This window comes from Spea bombifrons, chromosome 1, assembly GCF_027358695.1.
Source record: "Spea bombifrons isolate aSpeBom1 chromosome 1, aSpeBom1.2.pri, whole genome shotgun sequence".
NCBI lineage: Eukaryota > Metazoa > Chordata > Amphibia > Anura > Pelobatidae > Spea > Spea bombifrons.
The window spans coordinates 21907588-21931952 of record NC_071087.1 but is presented as its reverse complement, the minus strand read 5'-3'; the positions used below and the strand labels follow the sequence as shown (position 1 = coordinate 21931952).

General features: G+C 37.8%; 1 protein-coding gene across 1 annotated transcript in view; it reads right to left on the bottom strand.

Annotated features, from left to right (window-relative positions):
- Window positions 1-249: 249 nt before the first annotated feature.
- GABRB1 (gamma-aminobutyric acid type A receptor subunit beta1) overlaps window positions 250-24365 on the bottom strand; it is a 150594-nt gene continuing 126478 nt past the window's right edge. Inside the window, exons 6-9 of the mRNA XM_053458422.1 lie at window positions 7370-7507; window positions 7143-7295; window positions 4183-4433; window positions 250-1267 (exon numbers count right to left, since the gene is read on the bottom strand). Of these exons, the coding sequence (XP_053314397.1) occupies window positions 920-1267; window positions 4183-4433; window positions 7143-7295; window positions 7370-7507 (890 nt within the window). The 3' untranslated portion in view covers window positions 250-919. The remainder of the gene's footprint in view (window positions 1268-4182; window positions 4434-7142; window positions 7296-7369; window positions 7508-24365) is intronic.

Here is a 24365-nt window from a genome sequence, read left to right as displayed (position 1 = left end):
TTTGCATTTGAGCTGGTTCTCAGTGCATATTTTCAGTGTGAGTGTATTGTAATTAATACATCTTGGTAATTTTTTTTATGTAACCAGTGCTATAATAAAATACCTTTTCTTTCTTTTATCTATATTCAGACCTCTGAGGAGACATCCAGTTCTATATTCACATAATTGAAAGTTTGGTGATATACTCTGTTTCTTTGCATACGTCATTGGAATTGAGTTTTTCTATAAAGAAAGTGTGTTTTCCTTACATTTTGTCTGGTTGTATTTTTATTTTCTGTCTGCATGCAGGCAGTGCCAGTAACTCGGAGAAAACAGCTTCTAACATATAAAGTTGAAGCTGTCTTCTCAAAATGTTGAAGTTTACTGGCACTATAACACATGGCTTTTTAAGACGTTTATGGCAACAATGATAGTTTTTTACACCCACCTATTAAAATATTTGGTGTTTACACAAAAGTTGTGAACATGTAATTGTAAACAGTCTCTTCAAATGACTTAAAATTTAGCTTGATATGTTTATATCACTGTGTTGATCTGAAGCAAATGAGAAATTAAAACAGTCAATAAAAAGTACCAAAGACACAATTATTACCCGTGTAATGCACAATTGTGGTTTAACAACTTCTCTGCAATGTGGTGCCCTCGCGAAACAACATGTGAAATCAGTTTTATAAAGCTTTTCCTTACCGTAATGTATTGGAATAATCTTTGTTTTTCTTTGTTAAAAATAAAATTGTTCACTTTGCTTTTTAAGAATAAAAGGCGCTGTTATCTGGAATAATAATGGCAGTGCGTAGAACACTAAAATCAATTAGATGGCTGAATATCTTACCTTGAATTTGCAGCATTATGGCTAATGCAGTCCCATCAGGATCAAAAAATAGAACTAAGATCTTCATAAAGGTGTAAATTGCATAAATTAGTGTATATAATAAAGCCAATACACAACATTAAAACACACAAAAGCAACAGGGAAAATCATTCTTGACCATCTGTCTATGCCATTTACATCAGTCAAATCAGGGATTTTAATTTTTATCTGAGATGCACTTCTCCGTAAACGGCCCTTTTTGTGAACCATGTGCCTATCCAAGGTATTTCTGCTGTACATCTCTCTATTGGATAGCGGTTTTCGATACTGGATGCTGGCACTATCATAAGAATACATGGTGGCTCTTGGGTCACTGATGCTTGTTAAGACTTCTGACCCGCTGACTTCATTCCTTATTTCGAGAGTTGTCAGAAGAATGTTTCCATGGGCATCAACCTAAAGCAAAAAGAAGGTTTATCACACATTTTGTTATACAGCTTTTTATCTCTTCTCTTAGTTCCTTATTCACATCAAACCATTTTATTTATAGAGCGCCCAGGTGGTTAAATTAATTGGACACAGGGCTGGCTAACTTTTTACGTGAAGAGTTCCAGGATTACCAAGTACGTGATCAAAATGAATGTATGAAAGGTGAAAGTACTAAACACATTAAATATCACCTGCAATTCAAGAAAACTTATTTGTAAAAATAATAGAAACAAACTGTCTGACTAATGGGCAAGTACACCCTCTTTCAATTATGCGGTTTGACATATCATTACATCATAACATCTGTTCCTTAGGTAAATACAACCTCAGATGAACAACAACAGATGACATATTACACCGTGTCACGATTTATTCAACAAAAATAAAGGCAAAATGGAGAAGCCATGAGTGAAAAAGTAAGTACACCCTTACTGCTTCCATAGGAATTAAAATGCCATGTAGCAGTTAGGTGCTGCTAATCAAATACTCTTGATTAATTGATGATCATCAAGTGTGACCACCTCTATAAAAGCTAAAGTTTTGGCAGTTTGCTGGTCTGGAGCATGCAGGTGTGTGCTAATACAATGCCAAAATAGAAAAACATTAGAAAAACAGAAAAATAGAAAAACAGTAATAGAGACGCAAGTGTGAAGAGTGAAGGGGATTTGCGCCCCCAACACCATAATGTTATGAATATTATAGTAATTATAATAAAAAATTATAATGTGAAGTGTATTATATAATGAAGTGTATTATATTAACCATTATCTAATTAACATTATTTCTACAATTTTCTCTACAAAATAATAAAAAACAAAAAAACATCAGATGGTCGTCAGGACCCAATTTAAGTTACTTGGAGGTATTTCCTAAAGGTTAATATTCCATCTAGAGCAGCTGGTCGATTCCTTAAAAGATACAAAGAAGCCACCCAGTCTAAAAGCAGAAACTTGCACATGGCTTAATATATAGCCAGCACTTGTGTTTACAAATGCTGTCATTCTTCCAATACCTGAGAGTGCGGCCAGCAAAAAAAGGAGCCTTGAATGCTATACAATGCCAAAATTCAGACATAGTAATACTAAACACATACTTGTAGTATTCTAAGAAAAAAAACTTCTGAGCATTCCACATACAGTGAACAATATATACAAACCCAAGGTGAATAATCAGGCATTCCAATATAAAAAATATTTAATATTACTTGCATGCGGAGACACTATTTTCTTAATCAAAATTATTGAATACAAGACTTAATGCAGTTTATTTTTATGCTACTTGCTTATTAACAATCAAGATCTGCTGTCAAATTCCAACAGAACTTCATATTTATGTATCCACATCTGGTAATAGCCCAATAATGAATTATCAGTAACCACATCAGATATAAATGCATAAAAAGCATGACAGCAGATTTTTCTTATTTAGTCCCGTGGGAGCTACACAGCATACTGGAACTGCCACCTCTTCTGAATTCTTCAGGTATATGATCAATGGCAATAAATCTTAGAGTTGGTTTTCTGCATCCCAATTCAAGAAAGTGTTTAGCAACAGGATTATCTGTTTTCCCACCTCTGAATGCCATATTTTGAATGTATCACCCCTAATTCTATCCCTTAACGTGAGCTCCGTTTTGCCAATGTATACCAAGGACACGTGATCACTTGATCGGCTAAGCATGTGATCCGATGTTTAATTGGGTATTTCTAGCCTGTATGTGGATTGGTGAATGAACAAGCTGGGGTCATATGGCTACAAATAACACAGTTTACATATTTTTTTCTTCTAACAAATATTGGATCAGATCTTACTAGGATATCCCTCAGGCCTCAGTTCTGGACAGAATTCCAATTTGTCTTGATGATGCTGGTCAGGAATTCAGAAGTTGTATGGAGGTTAGTTTTAATTTTCATCCATTGTTGCTTAGTGCGATCCATCTGTTGCTGACTTGTATCTGTCTAATACTCATGCACATACCAGTTCTTCCTTGACCATGAATGATGGGTATCCCCTGGCTAAGAATCATTATTTCATCAATTCTAACTGTATGTTGCATCGCTCCACATTGTAGTTACTCCTCATGGCCCAGAAAAACTGGGAATATATAAACTACACATTGGATTCCTCCAAATTGCAATTTTAACGAAATTTGCATATTTCAGCAATTCGTATTTATCCCCGAAAATGAGGAGGGTCCCCCAACAAAATAAATGAAAATGAAGCGAAGAGCTCAACATTTTTATTTAAATTGGTTCTTCCAGCTTCATTCACACACTTACCCTCTCTCTCATTCATGCCCTCTCAGACTCCCTCATGCTCTCTCAGAATGTCTCCCTACTTTCTGACCACTTTGGTCTTGTTTATCCAAATAACAGTGGCTGTGGTCCTAATATGCACTAAATATGTATTTAAAATAAGGTTTGTAAGATTTGAAAATTTTCTTGGAGGGCATGATCAAATGAGTTAGAGGCCTTGACACACAATGTAACACAACCTTAAACCATAAACCTTTGTTTTTATATGATGTATAGATTCATTAGATTTCATGTATATCATCAATGTTTACTTTTTTAGTAAATAACACACAAAATGTCACCAGGTTTTTTTGGACATTTCAAGTCAAGCTAAACGCACCTAAAATCAGGGATGTACAAACCCCCAAAAAGCCTGAACAGAGGTGACATGGGTAGGGTTCAATTAAGTATGTAAGTATAATACGCTGTTTTCTTTAAACAATTATAAAATCATAAAACCTAAAATTCCTCACTTTGTGTTGTAATGGAAGATGATAGAAAAATTCTCGGATGGGTGTGATGCAAAAAAAAAAACATGATGGTCATGCCACTGGCTTATTAATTTAGACAAACTGGGCAGATATTTACCTGAACTTTGTTCATTTCCAGTTTTGACTTTTCATTATTTGCTTTCTCTGCTTTTTCTGCTGCCTTTTTCTGCAGCTGAGGGCCTTTTCCAAAGAAAATGTAGTTCACAAAAGCATATTCAAGCAAGGCCAAGAATACAAACACAAAACATCCCATTAGGTAGATATCGATAGCTTTCACATATGGGATCTTCGGTAGAGTCTCTCTCAGATGAGTGCTAATGGTAGTCATGGTCAGCACAGTGGTAATACCTGAAAAAGAAACAGGAAATTATATTATATTAAGTGTCTTTCATTCTAGGCCAAGGGGTAGCCAACAATCTGTTTCACAACAGCCTCAGAACGAAATACTAGTTTACACTAGCTCCATTTTATGTAGGTTGAACCAAATCACTGTTTTTGCTTTTTACCTGACTTATTTGTAAATTGATGTATAAGCAGAGAAAGAGGAAGGGTTCAGCAGGAAATAAATGGGCAGACAAGATGGGCCAAATGGTTGTTACACACAGGGCTGGCCCTACAATGGAGCCGACTGGGGCAATTGCCCCAGGCGGCACTTTAGAAGGGGCGGCACTTTGCCGCCCCAAGCGGTTTTTTTTTTTGAAGCGGAGGAGAGAGAGGGGTGCCGAGTGGTTTTCGCTTACCCGCTCGGCGCCCCTCTCTCTCTCCTCTGCGGCGAGTCTCCCTGTTCGGTCTCGGTGCCGGCTTGTAATGCAGAGCGCCGGAAGTGACGTGAATTTCCGGAGCTCAGCATTACAAGCCGGTACCGTGGCAGAGCAGGGAGGGGGGGGTAGATAATGGGGTCGGCGAAGTTTAAAATGCCGCCCCCCCCCCGGCGTCGGCGGGGCGGCATTTTAAACTTCGCCCCAAGCGGCGTTAAGTCTTCGGCCGGCCCTGGTTACACACCATCACATTCTATCTTTCTGTGTTGCTTCCTTTTTTCAGGTCATTGTTTAGCCCAGTGGCATATACGTATCGATTCACACACTATCTCTCTTACTCACCAACATTCTCTCACACACACTTACTCACACTTACCTGGAGCCTATCTTGCTCATTCATCTCACATGGTGCAAGTTGCCCAAGTAGGACTACCTTGGCACCAGGCCAGCCTTTTCAGTATTGCTTTGCTTGCTCTCTCTTATTTATTTTCAAAATTTACCCTAAGATGAGCACCTGGATCTGTTTGCTCTTCTCTATCATAAGGGCTCCTCTGGCTATCATTGACTGCTAGTCATGTAGGTTCCCTATTTTAGGCACAGTTTTATTTAGGGTAGGAATATGAAACATAACAAGTATGGTCACCCATTCTACATGAGAATACTATGAACACTATGAGCTTCTTCTGCTGGGCAAAGACAGATTGACAATGACAACATACACAGCACTATTAGTTTTAGCTTTCACATAGCGATGTTAATGTAGATATAAAATCCTTAGCTTAGCAGAAGATTGGCTATGCTACATCAAGCACTGCTGGGTATAGGTTATTTCAGCATACATGATGTGTCAGTCGATGCTGAGGGAAACGCTCAGTCTGTGCTGGTAATTATAACTCCAAACTCAGACTTGCAGATATTCTACACAACATAAAACAGGGCTACAAAGGACATTTACCCAATGTGATTACTGGCTAGGACCAAAAAATAGAGTTGATGGCTCTAGTTTATGAAGTTGATGGTTAATGAATGATTTAGCAATCTATCCGTGAGCATATAAGGCTAAAATGATGATAACTGATTTATACTGCCTGTTTATTTAACCAGATCCGATGCTCCCACATATTTGCAAATTCTAACCAGCACTGTTCACGGAAGTATGAGCTGAAATCATTTTTCTTTTCCATAGCACATTTTTGTTTCTTTACAATATTTTAAATGAAACTGTAAATACAATGGAGCATTTTGAGCTATTTTTAAACAATGTATAGGGAAATTGATTATGAAATTTCAGTAGTAGCTTTTCCGTAATAATTCAATTAACATTTGACTTTATCTAGTGGTAATGGCATATTTAATGAAATTGCTACTCTCCTTGTGATTGCGGATATTTTTATGCTGGTAACTCTATATGACCTGGCCTTTTTCTTTTCTACATTGAATAATTAATTCACCTCACCATTAGAAGGTTCAATCTACTTTTTTTTTTTTTTTCATTTTTTACTGAGATTCTTAGGAAAAAAGGTACAGCTACATTCACAGATATTTTAACTTAAAAAATAAATAAAAAAATAAGCCCACAAGAGCAAGGCTCTCTTTTGTACCAGTATGCCTTAAGTTTGCTTGCATTCATTTTGTACTCCTCTCATTGTTACAGTGCTGTCAAATGATAATAATAAAAACCACTTGCAATTTATTTAGGCTCCTTGAGCTACTCAAAAGAAACTAGTTAGAAGGGTCTCTAGCTATTTTTGTGCATTATTTAATTAGAATTAAAGACTAAACATTTTTTTTAAATTAAATGATCAATTAGAGTCTAGCAATGAGAGGTCTTTAGCCAGGTTGCACAAAAGTGAAGTATATTGGACAATCAGGTTGTCTTTGTCACTGATTGACAAGTTAGCAAACACGATGGCGGACTGATTACTTGAATGTTCACAGAAACCCAAGGTCCATGAAGACTGGGCTCCTATTCTAGGGTATTTGTAGACATAGCTGTGAACAGTAAATCAGGAGGGCATTCTGTCTTTTATTTGGAATATTTCATACTGGATCTCATTGAAACACAATATTGCTGGGCTTTAGCACTGCATTCCCAGGTGGATATCTGTACCATGACATCTCAGTGAAGTCCAATCTCATGATTTTCATCAATAACTAAACAGCTACAAACATACACCTCAATTCTACATTTCAAAAATACACAGGAATGGGATGTCATCTGACATACCAGACTAGAAACCTCAAACTCTTAATTGGTAATCCTTGTGCAGTTAATGTAATAAGAAAAACATAAAATCACCCAAAGCAACTCTTGCAGCTGATGCATCATAGTTGATCCAGAACGATACCCACGATAAAATCGTAATTAGCGTAGAAGGCATATACGTCTGCAGAATGAAGTAGCCAATGTTTCTTTTCAGTCGAAAACTGAGTGACAGACGGGGATAGGATCCTGTAACAAAAAATAAATAAATAATGCATTGTGAACAAATCTTGCAGGCACTTATGCTTACTGGGAATACTAACCTGTCGAAAACACGACTTTCTTTGAAACCATTTTGTAATCAACAATTGAAAATTGAGGCAGCTCAATCTTTTCAACTCCCGTAATGGCTTTATCACCTCCGTTCCAATAAAATTCAATATCATCCGTTGTATATCCATCTGGAATAAAAAAAATAAAAAAAAAAATTATACAGAACTGACAATTTTATTGCCTATATTATCACAGAGCCTACATTGTACGTCCAGTTTGCACTTTGACATAGTTTATATGAATACAATAATAACATTTAAGAGAATTTAATCTTCTAGATGTGATTACCGTACTTAAGCCGTAATAGCACCGATTGATTGAAATAACAATTATCACGAAGCGTACATTACTTGGTAATGATTAGATATAGTCCAACTACATTTGTATAACCTTGTAGGCATGCAAAGTTAACTAAATAAATAAATCAATAAATAGTGCGCCCCTCCCCCAATGTTTATGAAATCAGTATTATGCATTGAAAAGAAAAAATGTTTCAGATGACACCCACATGATAATGGGCAGCAGAAAGCGCAAATAAAAATGAATACTAACATATCTACTGAATAATCCTTGGTCCCCGCTGTAGTTAAAGTATGTAAGCAACATGTCTTCATTTACATTTCGAGGAACTGTTTTTATATAGAACTTGGAACATAGAACAGTAATCTAAAGGCCTACTTGGCTACCTACTCTAGCTGTCACATACAGACAGCTTAAAATGGTAATGCATCAGCACTTTTAAGGGAAAAGTGCTATCTAGAGAAGAAATGTCACTCCTCTCTCAACCCCATTTTCTAATTCATTGATACACTCAAGAATGTTAGCAACGTCTCCTCAAAGTTCTCTTCTGGAGGACTATGAGCACTGTCATGGATCGATGCGAGGATTCATGTCACTTTTTTGGACACCTACTATTTCTTCTTAATGTTTAAATCCAAATGTGCTTAGCATGAAAGACTAAAGTGGATCATACTTTCCACTCTCCTTGTAAACATTCTAGAACCTGGAGAAAACTGTGACCATTCTGATCTTGAGACGTGACAGGGCTGTACTAAACCAAATTAAACTGATAGAGCCAATGTTGTCCGGTACACATAAACAGAGAGTAAGAGTGGTTAAAGAAAGAAAAAAAAAAAAAAGATTTCTCGCCACACTGTATCTTTTCATGTGCCATTCACATAACACAGCATTTATTCTGCCTTCCTGAGAACGAGGAAAGCTTTGCTTATGGCTAATGGACAATTATTGTTATACTGTTTATTATGTATTTTCAGAAAATAGGATTCACACGATGGCTGCTAAATAAGATGTTTGCCTTTGATTACTAAAACTGCTATGATTAATCTGTACAAAGAGGAGTGGGACACGTGCATATGTCCACATTGTGTTGTGTAGGGGGCACTGGGACTCGATACCTCCTGTCGTGCTTGTTGAACTGTGAAGACACTCTGTCCTACAAGGTTGAATTAGAATGAACTGCTGTTACAGCTATGGAGGACAATCTGCAACATTTGCAAGGGGCAGATGGATATCGTATGCCCCTCTGTCCTTTTATTTCTTCATGCCTTCCTTTGGGTGCAACAAAACATACAATTTCTCCATACTCAGCCTCCTGATAAATGGATGCCTGCTGTTGCTACACTGTTAAATTAAAAGCACACTTTTCATTTTTTGCATGCATCACATATTTAGTATTTAATAGTATTTTTAGATTTTGAGATTTAGAGTATATCATATTCTTTTTGTGTGTCCTTGTTCTCTAGGACCCATCTCTTTCTCAGTATATATTCTAGTGTTGCAACTAGTCTGGGTATATTCAATAAACTGGGATTATGTAGGTGAGTTGAACTCCACTTTGTTTTATGAAGTTTCTCACCACTGAGCTTCTAGTTCAAGTTTGGTCTTCCACAAAATAAGAGTCCTGAATGCAGCAATGCAGGTTTTTATTGACAAAAACATGTTTTTATCTCATTGTGTTTCAATAAACCTACAGAGGCTGCCATTTTTGTCGGTCATGTGATATTTTTCATGTGATAAGTAATTTTTACTTATTTGATACCATTATCAAAAATTATCAAAATACATCCATGTAAGGCATCACGTTAAAATGTATTATCAAAAATACATCCATGTAAGGCATCACGTTAAAATGTATTATCAAAAATACATCCATGTAAGGCATCACGTTAAAATGTATGCAGCAGCTTTTAAAAGGTAAAAAGGAACATGTATAAATGTGTATAGGTACAGTATGTCTGTAGGTGGGCCCATAGGTTTACTATGGGTGATAAAGTATTGACATGGGAACATCCCCCTTTGTTAACAAGTACTTGGGTGGCCACTGTGATTTCACTGCGTACAAAACTGATTTATTAGCCTGGTAGGACCCTGCTGAAACCTTTCTGTTCACAGGACCAAAGTGATCTCCGGCTTTCCATGGACCAATGTGCCCAGTGTTTTGTTTTTTGATGTCTAAAGCATTTTTATCTGGAATGGATACCAACACATTGTTTCAAAACACCTGAAGCACTGTATGTGTATCATTTTCTTATTTCCCTACTCAAATAGCACAGTGAAAATGAAACATGGTAGAAATTGTTATGACAAACATGAGAAGAAATGTTTCTCTTTTCTATGGTACATACATAAAAGGCACATAGCTACAGGGGATAATCAGGAGATAATACATAAATGACACATTCAGGTATCCAAAACCTGCTCGATAAGCATTTGGTAAGTATTAACTTTCACATGTACGCAATACACCACAATACTTTTAGTTGTATAGCGCCAGCAGATTCCATAGCGCTTTACAATCAGTGGAATCATTTAAAATCACAAACAATAAGAAACTGGTACAAAAGGAGAAGAGGGCCCTGCTCTTGCGAGCTTACAATCTAGCTGGTTGAGGGGGAAATGAAAGAGTAGGAGAATCTATTAAATAAAATTATTTATAGAATATATTATAATTTATTAATTTACATAACGCCATCACAATCAGGAGGATTGCACAACGGGTGGTAAGAATGTAGGTTTAATTGTACACCAGCTAAACAGAATGATGTCAATCTTTTTCTTGTGTTTTATCTTTTTCAGTGTTTACATCGTCTCCCAGATTAATATGAATACGAAATGCAATTGGAGCCATGAAGAATCTTGCAGTAGAAATATATAAATGTATTGTCTCTATATTTGTATCTGTATTTGTGCATCGTAGATTTGTATTTCAGTTCATTTCCATTACCTTGTCGAGATCTACTGAATCAGAGTACATAACAGTAGATCGTTTTACATTTCTACTGAGATCCCACCATAAAACCATTTCCTTTGTTTCATGCGGACCCCCTTTTTCTCTAATCTGAATGCATGAGTTTACTTGTTCCTTTACAGACCATGGATTCAAAATTTCCCAGGAGAAATCATTGTATTGACCTTGAATATATTAGTATAACTAAATATTTATCACGTTCGGGAAAGATGGATTGTACCTAAATAGAATGATACAACTGCTGGGGTGAAGAACAACCAGAAGGTGTAACAGATGGAAATGCATAGATGAAAAAAAAACATTATATATATATATATATATATATATATATATATATATATATATATATATATATATATATATATATATATATATATATATATATAATGTATTACTGCAGTTATATATGCAAAATGCTATGCATTTAACTCATCTAGCTCTTATATTAAACACAGAATTTGATGGCAACAAAAAAACAACCATTTGGCAATTTAGTCTTCCAATTTTGTTTTCTTCTGTAAATAAATAGAAACATGACTGAATATATTGCTTGATTGTATCATTTTTAAAACATGCATTGAAACAAAACCAAGACAAATGTATGTTGGTTGTTCTACTCTCTCACACAGGTCTGATTATCTCCCTACCTTCTCTGCCGACCACTACCGCTTCCATGTCTTGCATCTTCTTGTAATTTATCTTCTTGTTCTTCCCTTTTCTCTCTTCTTTGGTTGACTGCATCTCCATAGACATAACCTCTTGAATAAAAAGGTGGAGGTAGAGGACGCCACCTGTGTAAACATCCACCAAAATAGCAAGGCTTCCAGTGACTTCCTCTCTCCCGTTGATTGGAGGATCAGGAAGCTCTGCCATTTTGGGAGAAGTTCACCGGGAATTATGCCCACAGAGATGCAAATGAGGCAAATGAATGATAGTCAGGGAGAGTGAATAAATGTGGGCATTGGACAACAAATTTAGTTCCCTGATTTTTGTCCAAAATAAATGTGCAGGAAAAGGACCTTGTTGTTCGAAAGAACAAAACAAAAAATTTGGCTGAATCGTTTTTTGACCCATTTGGACATGTCTAGTATGTAACGTACTATGAAAAGGCTGCAAAGAAGTGTGGCTTCACATTTAGGGCATCTAATATCAGCGTATAGGACCAACCTGTGTAGTCTAAAGTCTTTCTAGGAGTGGCAAATTTGAAGAGGTATGAAAAAAGGACTTGCAGCAGGCTGTGAACATGGAGAGAACAAGGCACCAAATGCACCCATGCAAAACTTCAGGAGGACTTAGTACCAATTTCCATGAAAAAGCATAATTGGGTAATGTTTATTGGTTAATTGGTTAATGTTTATTCACCGTGTTCATTACCTTCAGTATCTTCAACAATGACCAAGGTAGCATCATGTGTAGCCACCGTGTTTGAGGACCACAAAGTATACTCCCCTCCTACACTCTCATCAGTAACATCACAGCCCATATGATGATGTTTAGGAGTACCTGTGATTTCTCAAATCTGGTTATCAACTTATATAACTTACATTCCATATGCTTTGCAGAATATGATAAGATAATGTGATTTTGTTTTCTTGTCACTTTAATAAATATAGATTTTTTTCGATTAACCAGTCTTTTGTATTCACTGAGGGTAAGGGGGAAGTTCTAGGGATTTCATGCCCTACCCTGATAGACAGAGCTATATTCTATGCTACTGCGAAGTGACAAGGAAATATCCTCAGGGAAAAATTACTTTGAAATAAAAAAAATTCATAGAATGCAAATTGAGTGTAACCACCATCAATTCTTCAAGTCAGGGATTTTGTAGGCATATAGTTAGGTATATGATTAAGCAATTATACCAATGATCATCAATTTAATATGTAGGTTGAAACACAATCATTAACAGAATCACAAACAGAAACAGCTGTGTAGGAGGAATGATGAATGTGTAAGGAACATCTAAACTTACTAAGAAGGTGAGGTTAGTGCAGACAGTTTAATGTCAAAAGTCATACATCATGGCAAGACTGAGGACAGCAAAAAGACACGAGGTAGTTATCCTGCATCAGCAATGCCTCATAGTTATCCTGCATCGGGCAGAAATTTCAGACAGGGGTTTCCAGATATTCTGTCCAAGAAACGGGCAATGTTAAGGACCATAGATGCAGTGGTCATCCAAGGAAATTTGTGCCGCTGAGAAGGACACATTATGCTTATTTCTTATCGCAATCACAAGATGTCCAGCAGTGCCATCAGCTCAGCATTGGGGCAAAACAGAGGGACCCTGATACACTCATCTACTGTCCAGAGAAGTCTGGTCCGAAGTGGTCTTCATGGAAGACTCGCGGGCAAAAAGCCATACCTCCCAAGAGGAAACAAGGCCAAGAGACTCAACTATTCATGAAAATATAGGAACTGGGGTGCAGAAAATGGCAGCAAGTGTTCTGGACTGATGAGTGAAAATTTGAAATAGTTGGCTATGGCAAAAGGCAGTTTGATAGCCGAAAGGCTGGACAGCAGAACAAGAATGAATGTTTGCAGGCAACAGTGACGCATGTTGGAGGTTCCTTTCAAGGGCTGTATTTCAGCAAATGGAGCTGAAGCTTTGGTCAGAATTAATGTCTTCTCACTGCTGAGAAGTATAGGCAGATAATTAAATCATCCAATACCATCAGGGAGTCAGCTGATTGGCCCCAAATTTACACTACAGTACGACGACAGCAACCTCAAACATACAGCCAAAGTCATTAAGAACTATCTCTAGTCCAATTACATTGGAGGTGATTGTATGGTCTAGAGGACTGCATTGAGATGCAAAAACTTGCGGGCGGTTGTTTGGGTGTTGCGGGCAGAAGCGGGCAGTCAGACAATGTACCTGTGTGTCCCGGTAATCCCGTGCACTCCCAAGAACCCAGCAGAGTCACCTGAAGTGACATAAATTCATGTGACTCTGCTGGGTTTCTGGGTGGAAGAAGAGAAGAGACGCTGTGTGGGAGCAACGCGAAGGCAGCCTTGCAGGTGTGCACGGAAATCTGCAGATCAGGTAAGGGGGTGGGCGGGAGTGGAACACACACTGTGCGGAAGCGAGGGCGGTAATGGTCAGAAATTCGGCGGGAGCAGGATTGAAAAAACAGTCCCGCATAGAGCTCTAGTATGGTCCTCAAACAGCTATGATCTCAACATCATCGAGCCTGTCTGGGATTACATGGAGAGAGAAGTGACTGAGGCTGGCTAAATCCACAGAATAACTATGGTCAGTTCTCCAAGATGTTTGGAACAACCTACCTGCCAAGTTCCTTAAAATACTGTGTGCAAGTGTACCTAGAAGAATTGATGCTCTTTTGAAGGCAAAGGATGGTCACATCAAATATTGATTTGATATAGGTTTGATATTTCTTCTGTTCACTCACTTGGCATTTTGGTAAAAAAAAAACTATTAACATGTCTATTTTTGAAAGCTTTACATAATAGTTTTCACATCTGCCTAAAACTTTTGCACAGTACTGTATATACAGTATCTCACAAATGTGAGTACACCCCTCACATCTTTGTAAATATTTTATTATATCTTTTCATGTGAAAACACTGAAGAAATGACACTCTGCTACAATATAAAGTAGTGAGTGTAAAGCCTGTGTAAGGAGTTATTTTGAGGGGATAGCAAATTTCCACTGTTATACAGGCCGTACACTCCCTACTTTACATTGTAGCAGAGTGTCATTTCTGCAGTCACATGTGATAGGCTGATTAGCTATTTGTGTTAACAAGCAATTGAACAGGTTTACCTAAGAAAGTGGCCAGTGAGTATATATATATATATATATATATAGATAGATATATATATATATAATGTTCACTTCTCTAGAACTGCAAGGGTTGAGAAAACATAAAATTGTATGTTCAAAAGAAATGTCAGACATTATCTTTGCAAATGGTTTACGATATGCGTGAGGCAGAAACGGCATGTACTCCAATGTGACTGAAAAAAGTGACTTGTGGAAAAAAAAATCTAAATGGAGATGCAGTGAGTAAATCATGCAGTGTGAGAGAGGAGGTGGTCTAATGTGAGAAATATGATTGATGCATCTGTAGAGCCTCCACACTGGGATCAGGTTATTTAATGCAAATTTCTAAAGAGAAGTTTCTGCTGAAGCTGTGGCCAGTATAATGCTAATGCGCACTTTAAAGTAATAAAACATTTTGCTGAATGCTCAGTAATCAGGAGTAATATGAAGCCAGTCTCAGATGAGACGTCATTGGCATAAAAAATACAGCAATGCACAAAACAGACTAGCAGTCTTCATTTCATTAATCACCTCTCTTTCCCATAACCCTAAATGTCTATTTTCCACTTTTAACATTGTTCTCTGTCCCACAGCACCTCCCTCGCCCTCCAACTTCTCTGCCCAGGAGCTTGCCACCTACTTCAAAAACAAAATTGACACCATCAGGGATAACATCCTCCCCCATACTGTCAATAATATGGTACCTCAGCCTTCCTACTCACCTCAATCCATCCTCACCTGCTTCAGCCCAGTTGCACACGTTGAGGTTTCCGAGGTCCTGTTGTCCTCCCACCTCACTACCAGTCCCCTCGACCCTGCACCTTCACATCTCCTACCACCCCTCTCTAGTGTTCTTACCCCAACCCTAACCGACATCTTTAATCTCTCCTTTTCCTCTGGTGTATTCCCATCCTCATTTAAACATGTCATCATCTCCCCCATCCTAAAGAAACCTTCCCTTGATCCCACATCCCCATCAAACTACCGTTCAGTTTCACGTCCCCTGCTAGCTTCCAAACTGCTGGAACGATTACCTTACAATCAACTAACAAACTTTCTCTCTTCAAACTCTCTACAATCCGGTTTCCGTCCACAGCTTTCAACAGAGACTGCACTCACTAAAATTACTAATGACCTCCTTGCAGCTAAAACAAAAGGCCAATTCTCACTGGTTATTCTCTTGGACCTCTCTGTAGCCTTTGACACAGTCGACCACCCCTTCTCTACAAACCCTCCATGCTCATGCCATCGGTGCCACGGCTCTTTCATGGCTTAAATCCTACATTTCTGACCATACTTTTAATATCATATTCACAGGAACTTGGTCCTCTCCCTTACCGCTATCCATTGGTGTTCCTCAAGGCTCAGTTCTTGGGCCTCTGCTATTCTCCATCTACACTTCTTCTCTCGGACAACTTATATCTTCCTTTGGCTTCCAGTACCACCTATATGCAGATGATACCCTTATCTATACTACTGCTCCTGACCTTTCCCCCTCTCTTCTAACTTGCCTCACTTGCGTCCCGTTAACCTCATGGTAACCCAGCCATCTGCTCTGTCTACTTTTACTGACATCTCTATTACGGTTAACAACTCCAATATCGAACCAATGGACCAGGTTCGCTGCCTTGGTGTCTAGTCTAGTCTCTACTTCATCCCTCATCCCTCACATCCAGTCCCTCACCAAATCCTGCCTCCTTCACCTGAAATCGCCGATTCCTCACACAAGACACAACCAAGTTACTAATCCACTCCCTTGTGATATCCCATCTGGAACTTTTTTGCAACTAACTGGTCTCCTCCTCTCCCGCCTTTCACCGCTTCAATCCATCCTCAAGATTGCAGCTAGATTATGTTTTCTCTGCCGCCGCTCCTCATCCGCTGCTCCACTATGCCAATCGCTTCATTGGTTCCCCATACCCTTTAGAATCAAATTTAAACTCCTAACCCTGACCTATAGAGCCCTCAACAACTCTGCACCCCCTTACATCTCTATCCTTCTATCCAAATACACCCCTACCCGCCCTCTTCGCTCCTCACATGACCTGCGGCTATCTTCTACTGTTGTTACCTCTTCCCTCTCCCGTATTCAGGATTTTACCCACGCCGCACCCCTCCTGTGGAATTCCCTTCCCCGTTTCGTCAGACTTTCTACCTCATACACACCTCTCTGAAAACCCACCTGTTTATGGAAACGTACAGCATTCCTTCCCAGTACTCTCAACCATCATCATAATCAAGCCATCTGAATAATTAACAGCTTTAACATATCATCGGAGCCAGAGCAACTCATCCCCATCCAAGCAGTCCTCTCCTATTGTCTCACCCCCCCAACCACCCACTAGATTGTAAGCTCGCAAGAGAAGGGCCCTCTTCTCCGTTGCACCAGTTTGTTATTGTATGTGTTTATAAATTGTTCTACTGACTGTAACAGCGCTGAAATTGCATTGTCAAATACCTTCCAGAGTATACTGAATAGTCTTTATCTGCCCAGACTGTTCACTGCTAATACTAAGCTCTGGTTCTATGATGTGTTTCATCCTTAGACTAATGTATATTTGACACAGCTGCAATATGTTTCTCATTCCCACAGCACTGCAAAGACTAAGCAATATTTGTAAGATGCTGAACACGTAACTGTTAGTATTTAGCAGACAGCAGGCTTTCACATGTAGCCTGGATGAATGTGTATGCATTACAGTGGTTTGAAGCCCAGAACTCAACAAGCATGAAGAATAAATTAGAACTCTTCCCGGCAGAGAGTGTTCCCTTCCACTGAATTGGCTCTCAGACATGGTTAGAGATCTCAGAGTTACAGATGCCATGCTGTTTCTGACTTAAAGATAACTCTTCATATTCTGCTGTCGGCAGACCATTTTGCTTTTTACATACAGTTACAAGAGCAGAAAATTAACGGTTGATGAAAATAAAAGGATGCCAATAGCACACTGAGTCGAAGAAGAAAATCAATAAAACCTTATCTGAGCTGAAGAATTGTTCTTGCAGAGCCTTTTTTTCCTGCTTTGCTCTATTTGTCACATTAGTCCATTTATTTAGGGCACCGTTCCACGTGAGCTTACTCTGTACTGTGATAGTTTATTGTATGTGACAAGGCAGAGATGAGCAAACATTCTGCTGTTTGTTGAAATGGTCTAAACTTTTTAGTGCAATGAAGTTTACTTACATTTAAAAGGGTTGGTCTTATATACTTGATCCAAATGAATTTAAGAGAAATACATGTTCAACCAGTTGTAATTTATGAGGAGAGTATTGTTTCTGATGTTATCTTCTTGGTTTCCAGTGGTTTGATAACATGGCATGGATAACATGGCACAATAAGTCTGTCCAACCTGTAATCCTTTGCCTGGTGGGTTGGTATGAGTCCTCTTACCCAGAAAGCACAGAATTTTCCTTAAACTGATATTCACACCTCACAATACACAAAAAAATCAAACATCAGCTCATGGTCATGAAAACTAGACACCCCAAGGTATTTCAAAAGCAGCCAACTTTCTGGTGTTAATTTTGTTTGTGTTTTTTCATACACATTGTACTTTAGGTATAAATTGGTAGATGTCATTGTTAAACAACACCCCAATATGTGTTCAGCAACATCCCCTGAGTACAGTGATACCACCCATGCATAGGTTTGCATGGTTGTTTGGGGGCTAAAAGGCCAACTTTTGGGAGGTGCACATTTTTTCTTTTGATTTTGACATCTGGTCATTCTGCGCCCATATACTATTTATGACGTCTTTGAACCGGGCCAATTCAATTGACCCCATCAAACCATACATTTTTTTTTTAAACTAGACACCCCATGGGTATTTAAAATGCTAGTATTTTAACTCTTACCATGCCAGGATTTTTGGGACGATACAGTGCTAATGTTAATATGTGCTAAAGTTGTTTTTGTTTTAAATTTTGTTGGAACCTCATGGTTCCCCTGCATGGTTTTTAAATGTTACCACATTTTTTTTAAACTGTTTTAATTTTTTGTGATTAGAAAGCTGGGCTTCATTGACTTGCATGGTTGAATGCAGTTATTGTATTCAACTTGCAAGGGGAGTACTCAGGAGAGTGTGGAGTGACCCTCTTGGAAACTTGTTTATTTTTTAAGGGGCTTCCATCTTGCGAGAGGCAAAATTTCTTGCAGCAGCGCTTGTTATTGCACTCCAGAGCGATCATAGTGTTTCCTAGGGTGGGTTTTTGGTGTTGCCGAATGCCTCACAATCTAAGCATTTTAGTGACACTGTTTAAGCAAAGAAAGCAATCTTAGATCGAGCCAGGCACGTTATTGGTCTTTATCTGACCGTTTTTCCGTGACGTGCCTTGTGTGTCATTGTTCGCTATCGGGTTAAACATGCATGAGATAGGCCTAAAGCTATCCTGAATCTAAGACAAGACCAGGGACCGATTTAGGTTTCAGTGTTTACATTCGGAAAAAATGGGAAGACTAAATGGTCCGAACCGAATATTATGCTTCTATGGTTCTCTGATGATGCAAAACTGTTGGACCACATGGCACTCTAAACCAGCTGCCCCACTTTTACCATAGACAGCTAGTGACATTTTCTGCTATTTTTCTGCTATTTATGAGGTATTCATAACATTTTATCAACTAGCACACATCTTATTTAATGCATATTACACTATGATACTAAATGGAGATATGTGAATACATGCTGGGTATTATTGAGCCCGAGTCTGGTACACAAATTTAGATTAAACTGTTCCAAAACAACCCTTTACAAGGATTTACTGTAATTTAAACAAATATTATTGCAATATGTACTGTTGTGATGAACTGCAATATGCTCATGTACTCATATGTTTAAAAAGCCCAAAAAGGACATCAGTGGAAGAAGTTAATAAAAACATGTATCCTGCCTGAGGGTTAAGCCTTCATGGGCAAAAATGAATTAATTTTGCAACTAAAGAAAATTAATTTATAAAAGAATATGCAGTGTATTGGTCAATAAGGTGCTGAATAATGCTATTTAAGTGTATAAGGTACATTAATTAGCTTATTACAGATGGATTAGCAAGTCTCTTGGAGAAGCGGACCGTCTCGGTATGAAATACCCTATATTCCATTTTCCAGTGAGTTTTAAAAGAATGAATTATGTCTGTTCTCTAAACAATATCATCATGTATTGATACAGTGACAACAGATTTCACAGAACTATACAGAAGTATAATGACATTTTTAATGACATTTTTAAACAAGCATATACATAATGTAATGACAGACCTGCTCCCAGTAGATTACCAGTCTATATTTCCTTATTAAGGGGTGTATATCCCTTTAAGTAAAGCATCAGTACGTCACTATAAAACTTAAGGCTACCTGGATGACTTTGTCTTTGCAATTTGCGGAGCATCCTACACAGACTATTGCTTCAAATGTCGCACTTAGATGCTACCAGGTATAATTTAACTGATACTACAAAATTGCAGTGAAAATATGTTCTCATGGGTTTCACATCTCATAGCAATTTCACATAGATAGATCAATTGTCATTTTGACAAAAGAATGTTGAGTATTACAATACAATCACAACCAAACCATCTTGGTATTTAGCTTTCTGTGTCACAATTAACCTACGCTATACTGTACAATTGTTGATGATACCTCCGGCATAATCAAATAGTTAATTTAAAAAAAGAAGAATGGGTCCATGACACTCATCATTTCCATCAACTGAGTTGATCTAGGTAATTAAAAACCCATCTTAAGTCCATCACAGTGTTGCCTGAATGGGTAAAAATCCCAGCATGATTTTAAGGGCAGTCCAAAAAATCCATGGATCAAGCACTGGGGGGGCAGATATCCTGGTGTAACCTGAAGTCCGTGGAGGCTTTCCCTGACATGGTGTGCAAGAAGCTGGCTAAGGAGATTTATCTGGGCCTGCTGGCTTCCATGTCTCTCCGGGAGGCAGGTAAGTTATCTATCATCTGTCCTATCCAAAGGGAGGATCTCTCAGTGATGACATTGTGCTCGGTTTCCTACACCTCCTTTGATACGGCGGTGGATTCGGTATGGAACACAGGTCTGGGGCTCTGAATGCAAAGGTAGGCATTTCTGTCTGTTGCCGATCCACCCTGATTGTCATCACCTGTTGGGGTGTTGTTTTGAAGGTGCATTTTATGTGGATTTGTGGTTTACGTGAAATGGTTTGGTGTACGGGGTAAGCTGTGAGAAGGAGTGGTGTTGACGGTGGTCAAGTATTTACTGTTGGGTGTTAGGCCTGATATTTTGGTTGTGCATGCTTGGGATAATGCCCAGGAGTCAAGGCTACATGTGTCATGAATTACCTTTTTTGTTATTTGAATAATCCTATTAATAAACAGGGCATCAAGACCAAACCATGCAAAGTGGGCAAATCTTTCACCCGCCTGCCCATGGTCATTTGCATAACAAGCATGATGAAGGTTACAGCACATGACCACTTATGATGTTTCAGACCATGTGCAGAAACGAGATCAAGAGCAATATACAAATGATTCTCTTTTTTTATTTCCTTTGTGAACTTAAGAATCTTTTACCCTATGGCAACATACATTTAACTATGAATATACTACATCCCAAATATAACAATTTGAATTTTTACATCAATATATATACATTAAGATTATATATTTTTTATATATATATATATAGCTTGTTTTAAAAAAATAATTCCATGTTTCTCCAAATATAAACAAAGTAACTTATAGAAACTGTAGGGGGCAATAAAGAACTGTGTCTGAGTTTGTTGCATCATTACACAGGATTTTGGATCTAAACTGTTCCCTTTTTTATGAGACCCCCATCCCCTTATGTAGTCACCAAGGGGTTTAATCTTTAGTTTTTAAAAGACAACATTATGTGTAAGTCACAGGGGAACGAATGGTAATAAAAGAACTAGAAAGACCAGAAAGAGCAGTAAGGCTATAGAGTGCTGTCAAGAACTGCAGGAGAACTTAAGGCAGTAAAGCAAATCATGATAGATGGAGCAATTTAACTTGGAACTTGATTGGAGCTTGTGGCACTGTTCTGCATGGGACAGAAACTGATAAAAGTGATAAAAGCATTTGCTGAAAAAGGCAATATCAAAATGTATTACTATTTACAATAATTGGGCAGTGGCATTTATTATGAAGCTGTAGATTGGATCTGCTCTGTCTGAAGAAGACTTAAAAGGCATAAATTACATCTAAAATACATTCATATAGTACATAATTTATGTATTATACGTGCACTGGGCACCGATTTGCCTGGGGTAGAAGTTGGGAATTATATGAAAAGACTCTTATCTGACATGTAGCTTGACAACATCTAGGCAGCCATGCTACCTGGCTTGAACCAAATAAGGTTCAAGTGTATTAGTCCCATGCCAAGGGCTGCACCAACATGCTGAAGAGCAAAAGTAAGGATTATTTCTCTAAACAACCATTTCTTCTTTTTTTTCTAAAATATATTGAAAAAAAAAAATTTCAAATGCAAAATATTCATGACTCATTCTACTTCTAAATTACAAATGCAAAGTTATACAAACTCGTGGTTCTAACTAAGCTTAAATTTACATACATAACCTTTGCCATTTTCTTAAGTTGCAGCTCTTTATCTGCCTTGTCTATATTTTCACAAGACGGCTTCTCTCCAAACCGCTGAGAGCTCTGTCTGCCACAGCAGTATAGCAAATCTGTTTTTCTTTGGGATGAGTCATTGTATCGTACCCTACAGTAATATTTAATTCTCTTCCCATCTAGTCTTTATTATTTTTGTTTCCTTCGCAAGAGCACACAGCATACATTCTGCTGAGATAATTAATACAGAAAAAGTTAAACAGTACACACACCAAGCCAGCGCTGATACCTGCAAGGTTGGCAAAAAATGTACTCCCCAGTACCATTACTGGCCTGCTCATCCATAATATTGTCGTAATGCATATTGCTGACCTGCACATGTAAGGTTGTGCCCTGCAGTGTGGAGAAGTATAAACTCATAGAAGAGAATTGTTTAATGTATACATCCGACATACTGCAAGGCAGCACATTATATGTGATGGTCAGCAATATGTATATTATAGGTGTCCTGGAAAACATGCTGATGGGGTCACCCTACCCGAAAGTCTCACTAACCGGCTGCAGCTTGCGCAGTGGCAACTTAAACGTATCTACTGAAAGCCAATGAGATGGGGGTTGTTGGAGAAAGAGGCTTGGAAGGGTTTGAATTAACGGGGACATATATCTATCATATGCATTGTAGTGCATGCAATGGCTGGAGTGTCCCTTTAAGTTTCCAGTGCATTCTACGAATTATAGACTGGGAAAGCAGATTAGAATAAAAGTTATGCAACGTAACATTATAAAAATGTAAAAGTATTGTGGTGCTGAATAAAATTGTTTAGCCTGATATATAAATGAATCAAATTATTTATAGATTTATAAAGAATAAAATTACATTAAAATCACATAATAATACACATTTTGCAGGCAATTCACCTACTTAAAAGGGCAGTAAAGTCCAATAGTTTTTTTGCATTGTACTTGGTAAGGGTCTTTATTTGCCCAAAAGGAGTCATTCTGAAAGTAAAAAAAGAAGGTAGAATGTTGCTATATAGTCTTTAGACTATAAGAACACCTTAAGGTTTTGATTACATTGCCACTAATGGTAATAGCGCTAAAGGACTAAAGGCCTATAAATGTAATCCCACAAAAGTAATTACAAGCTAATGAGTTTTACATCAGCAACGGGATACTTAATGGAATTGTTTTATAGATTACAACAAATCCAATGACTTACTTGTTCTTTGATGATAAAACCATTTGTGTGAAACTTTTACGTCAATAACATTATGTCCTTGAACACACAGTCATGTCAAAGGGAAGCCATACTAAATAATAAACGTTGTGTTATATGAAGACAGTCCTTGGGTGTTGTGTAGCTGACAAGTGTTTGACTTCAAAAGTAGATAGTTAACCACAGACTATTACCTACTATTATTGATTCTGTCAACAACAAGGCTGTTTTTCCAAAAAGCTTTTTCAAATCACTAGGATCTACATCCATCATAAAAAATGTGCATTTTTTCCTCTATCCCTCTTTGTTTTCTCCCTCACCGCTGTTTCTTCTTTTCTTTTATTCTTTCCTACCATCTTTCTTTTCTCTCATTCTTCTCTCTCTCTTCTCTCCATATCTTTGGGCTCCCAACATGAACATACAGAACATGGGTCGACAGCAAAACCCCCTTTAGCACGAGAGTGTTTTTTTGCAGGTAGGTGGTGTGTTTGAGAAATACAACTACAACATACTTGATCTATCCTATGTGTACATCCAAATAAAAATACATACTCATTTGACATTTAGTTTAGCTCAACCATGGTCAGAGTTAGTAATCGTGTAAAATTTTATCACATTCCCTAGAGCCAAACTGTGAGATCCTTGTAACATGATACATTTCCACAGATAAATGGAATGACTTGCATGGAATAGCATTAAATCATAACCTTTCCATTTTGTCTGAATACCAAAAAATAGGACGTCAAGATAAAAATATAAAAGTAAAGGTATCCTTAGGATATAGTACATCAAAGTTTGATTTATTTCAAAGATTACAGGGATGCTAGCTATAAGAAGGAAAACTATATTTCAAAAGAAGGTAACAGACTTCAAATAACCTAAACCATTTGAAGTGGTTCAGACACATAGTTTTTCTTTCCTACAATGAGAACCAAGTCTGTCCTGTCAATTTCAGTAATTGTGCTAAGTACGTAGACATCGTTCCTTTATAACACAGAAGATGAAGAAGATGGGATTTTAAAATACGTGCAATACAAATTGGAGGAACCGCGTACGTTGTAACTGGTCTTGCCAAATGCGTAATAAACAGTTTCTATATGAGATTTTAGAGCTAATATCATATCTACTTTATGAATTGTTAA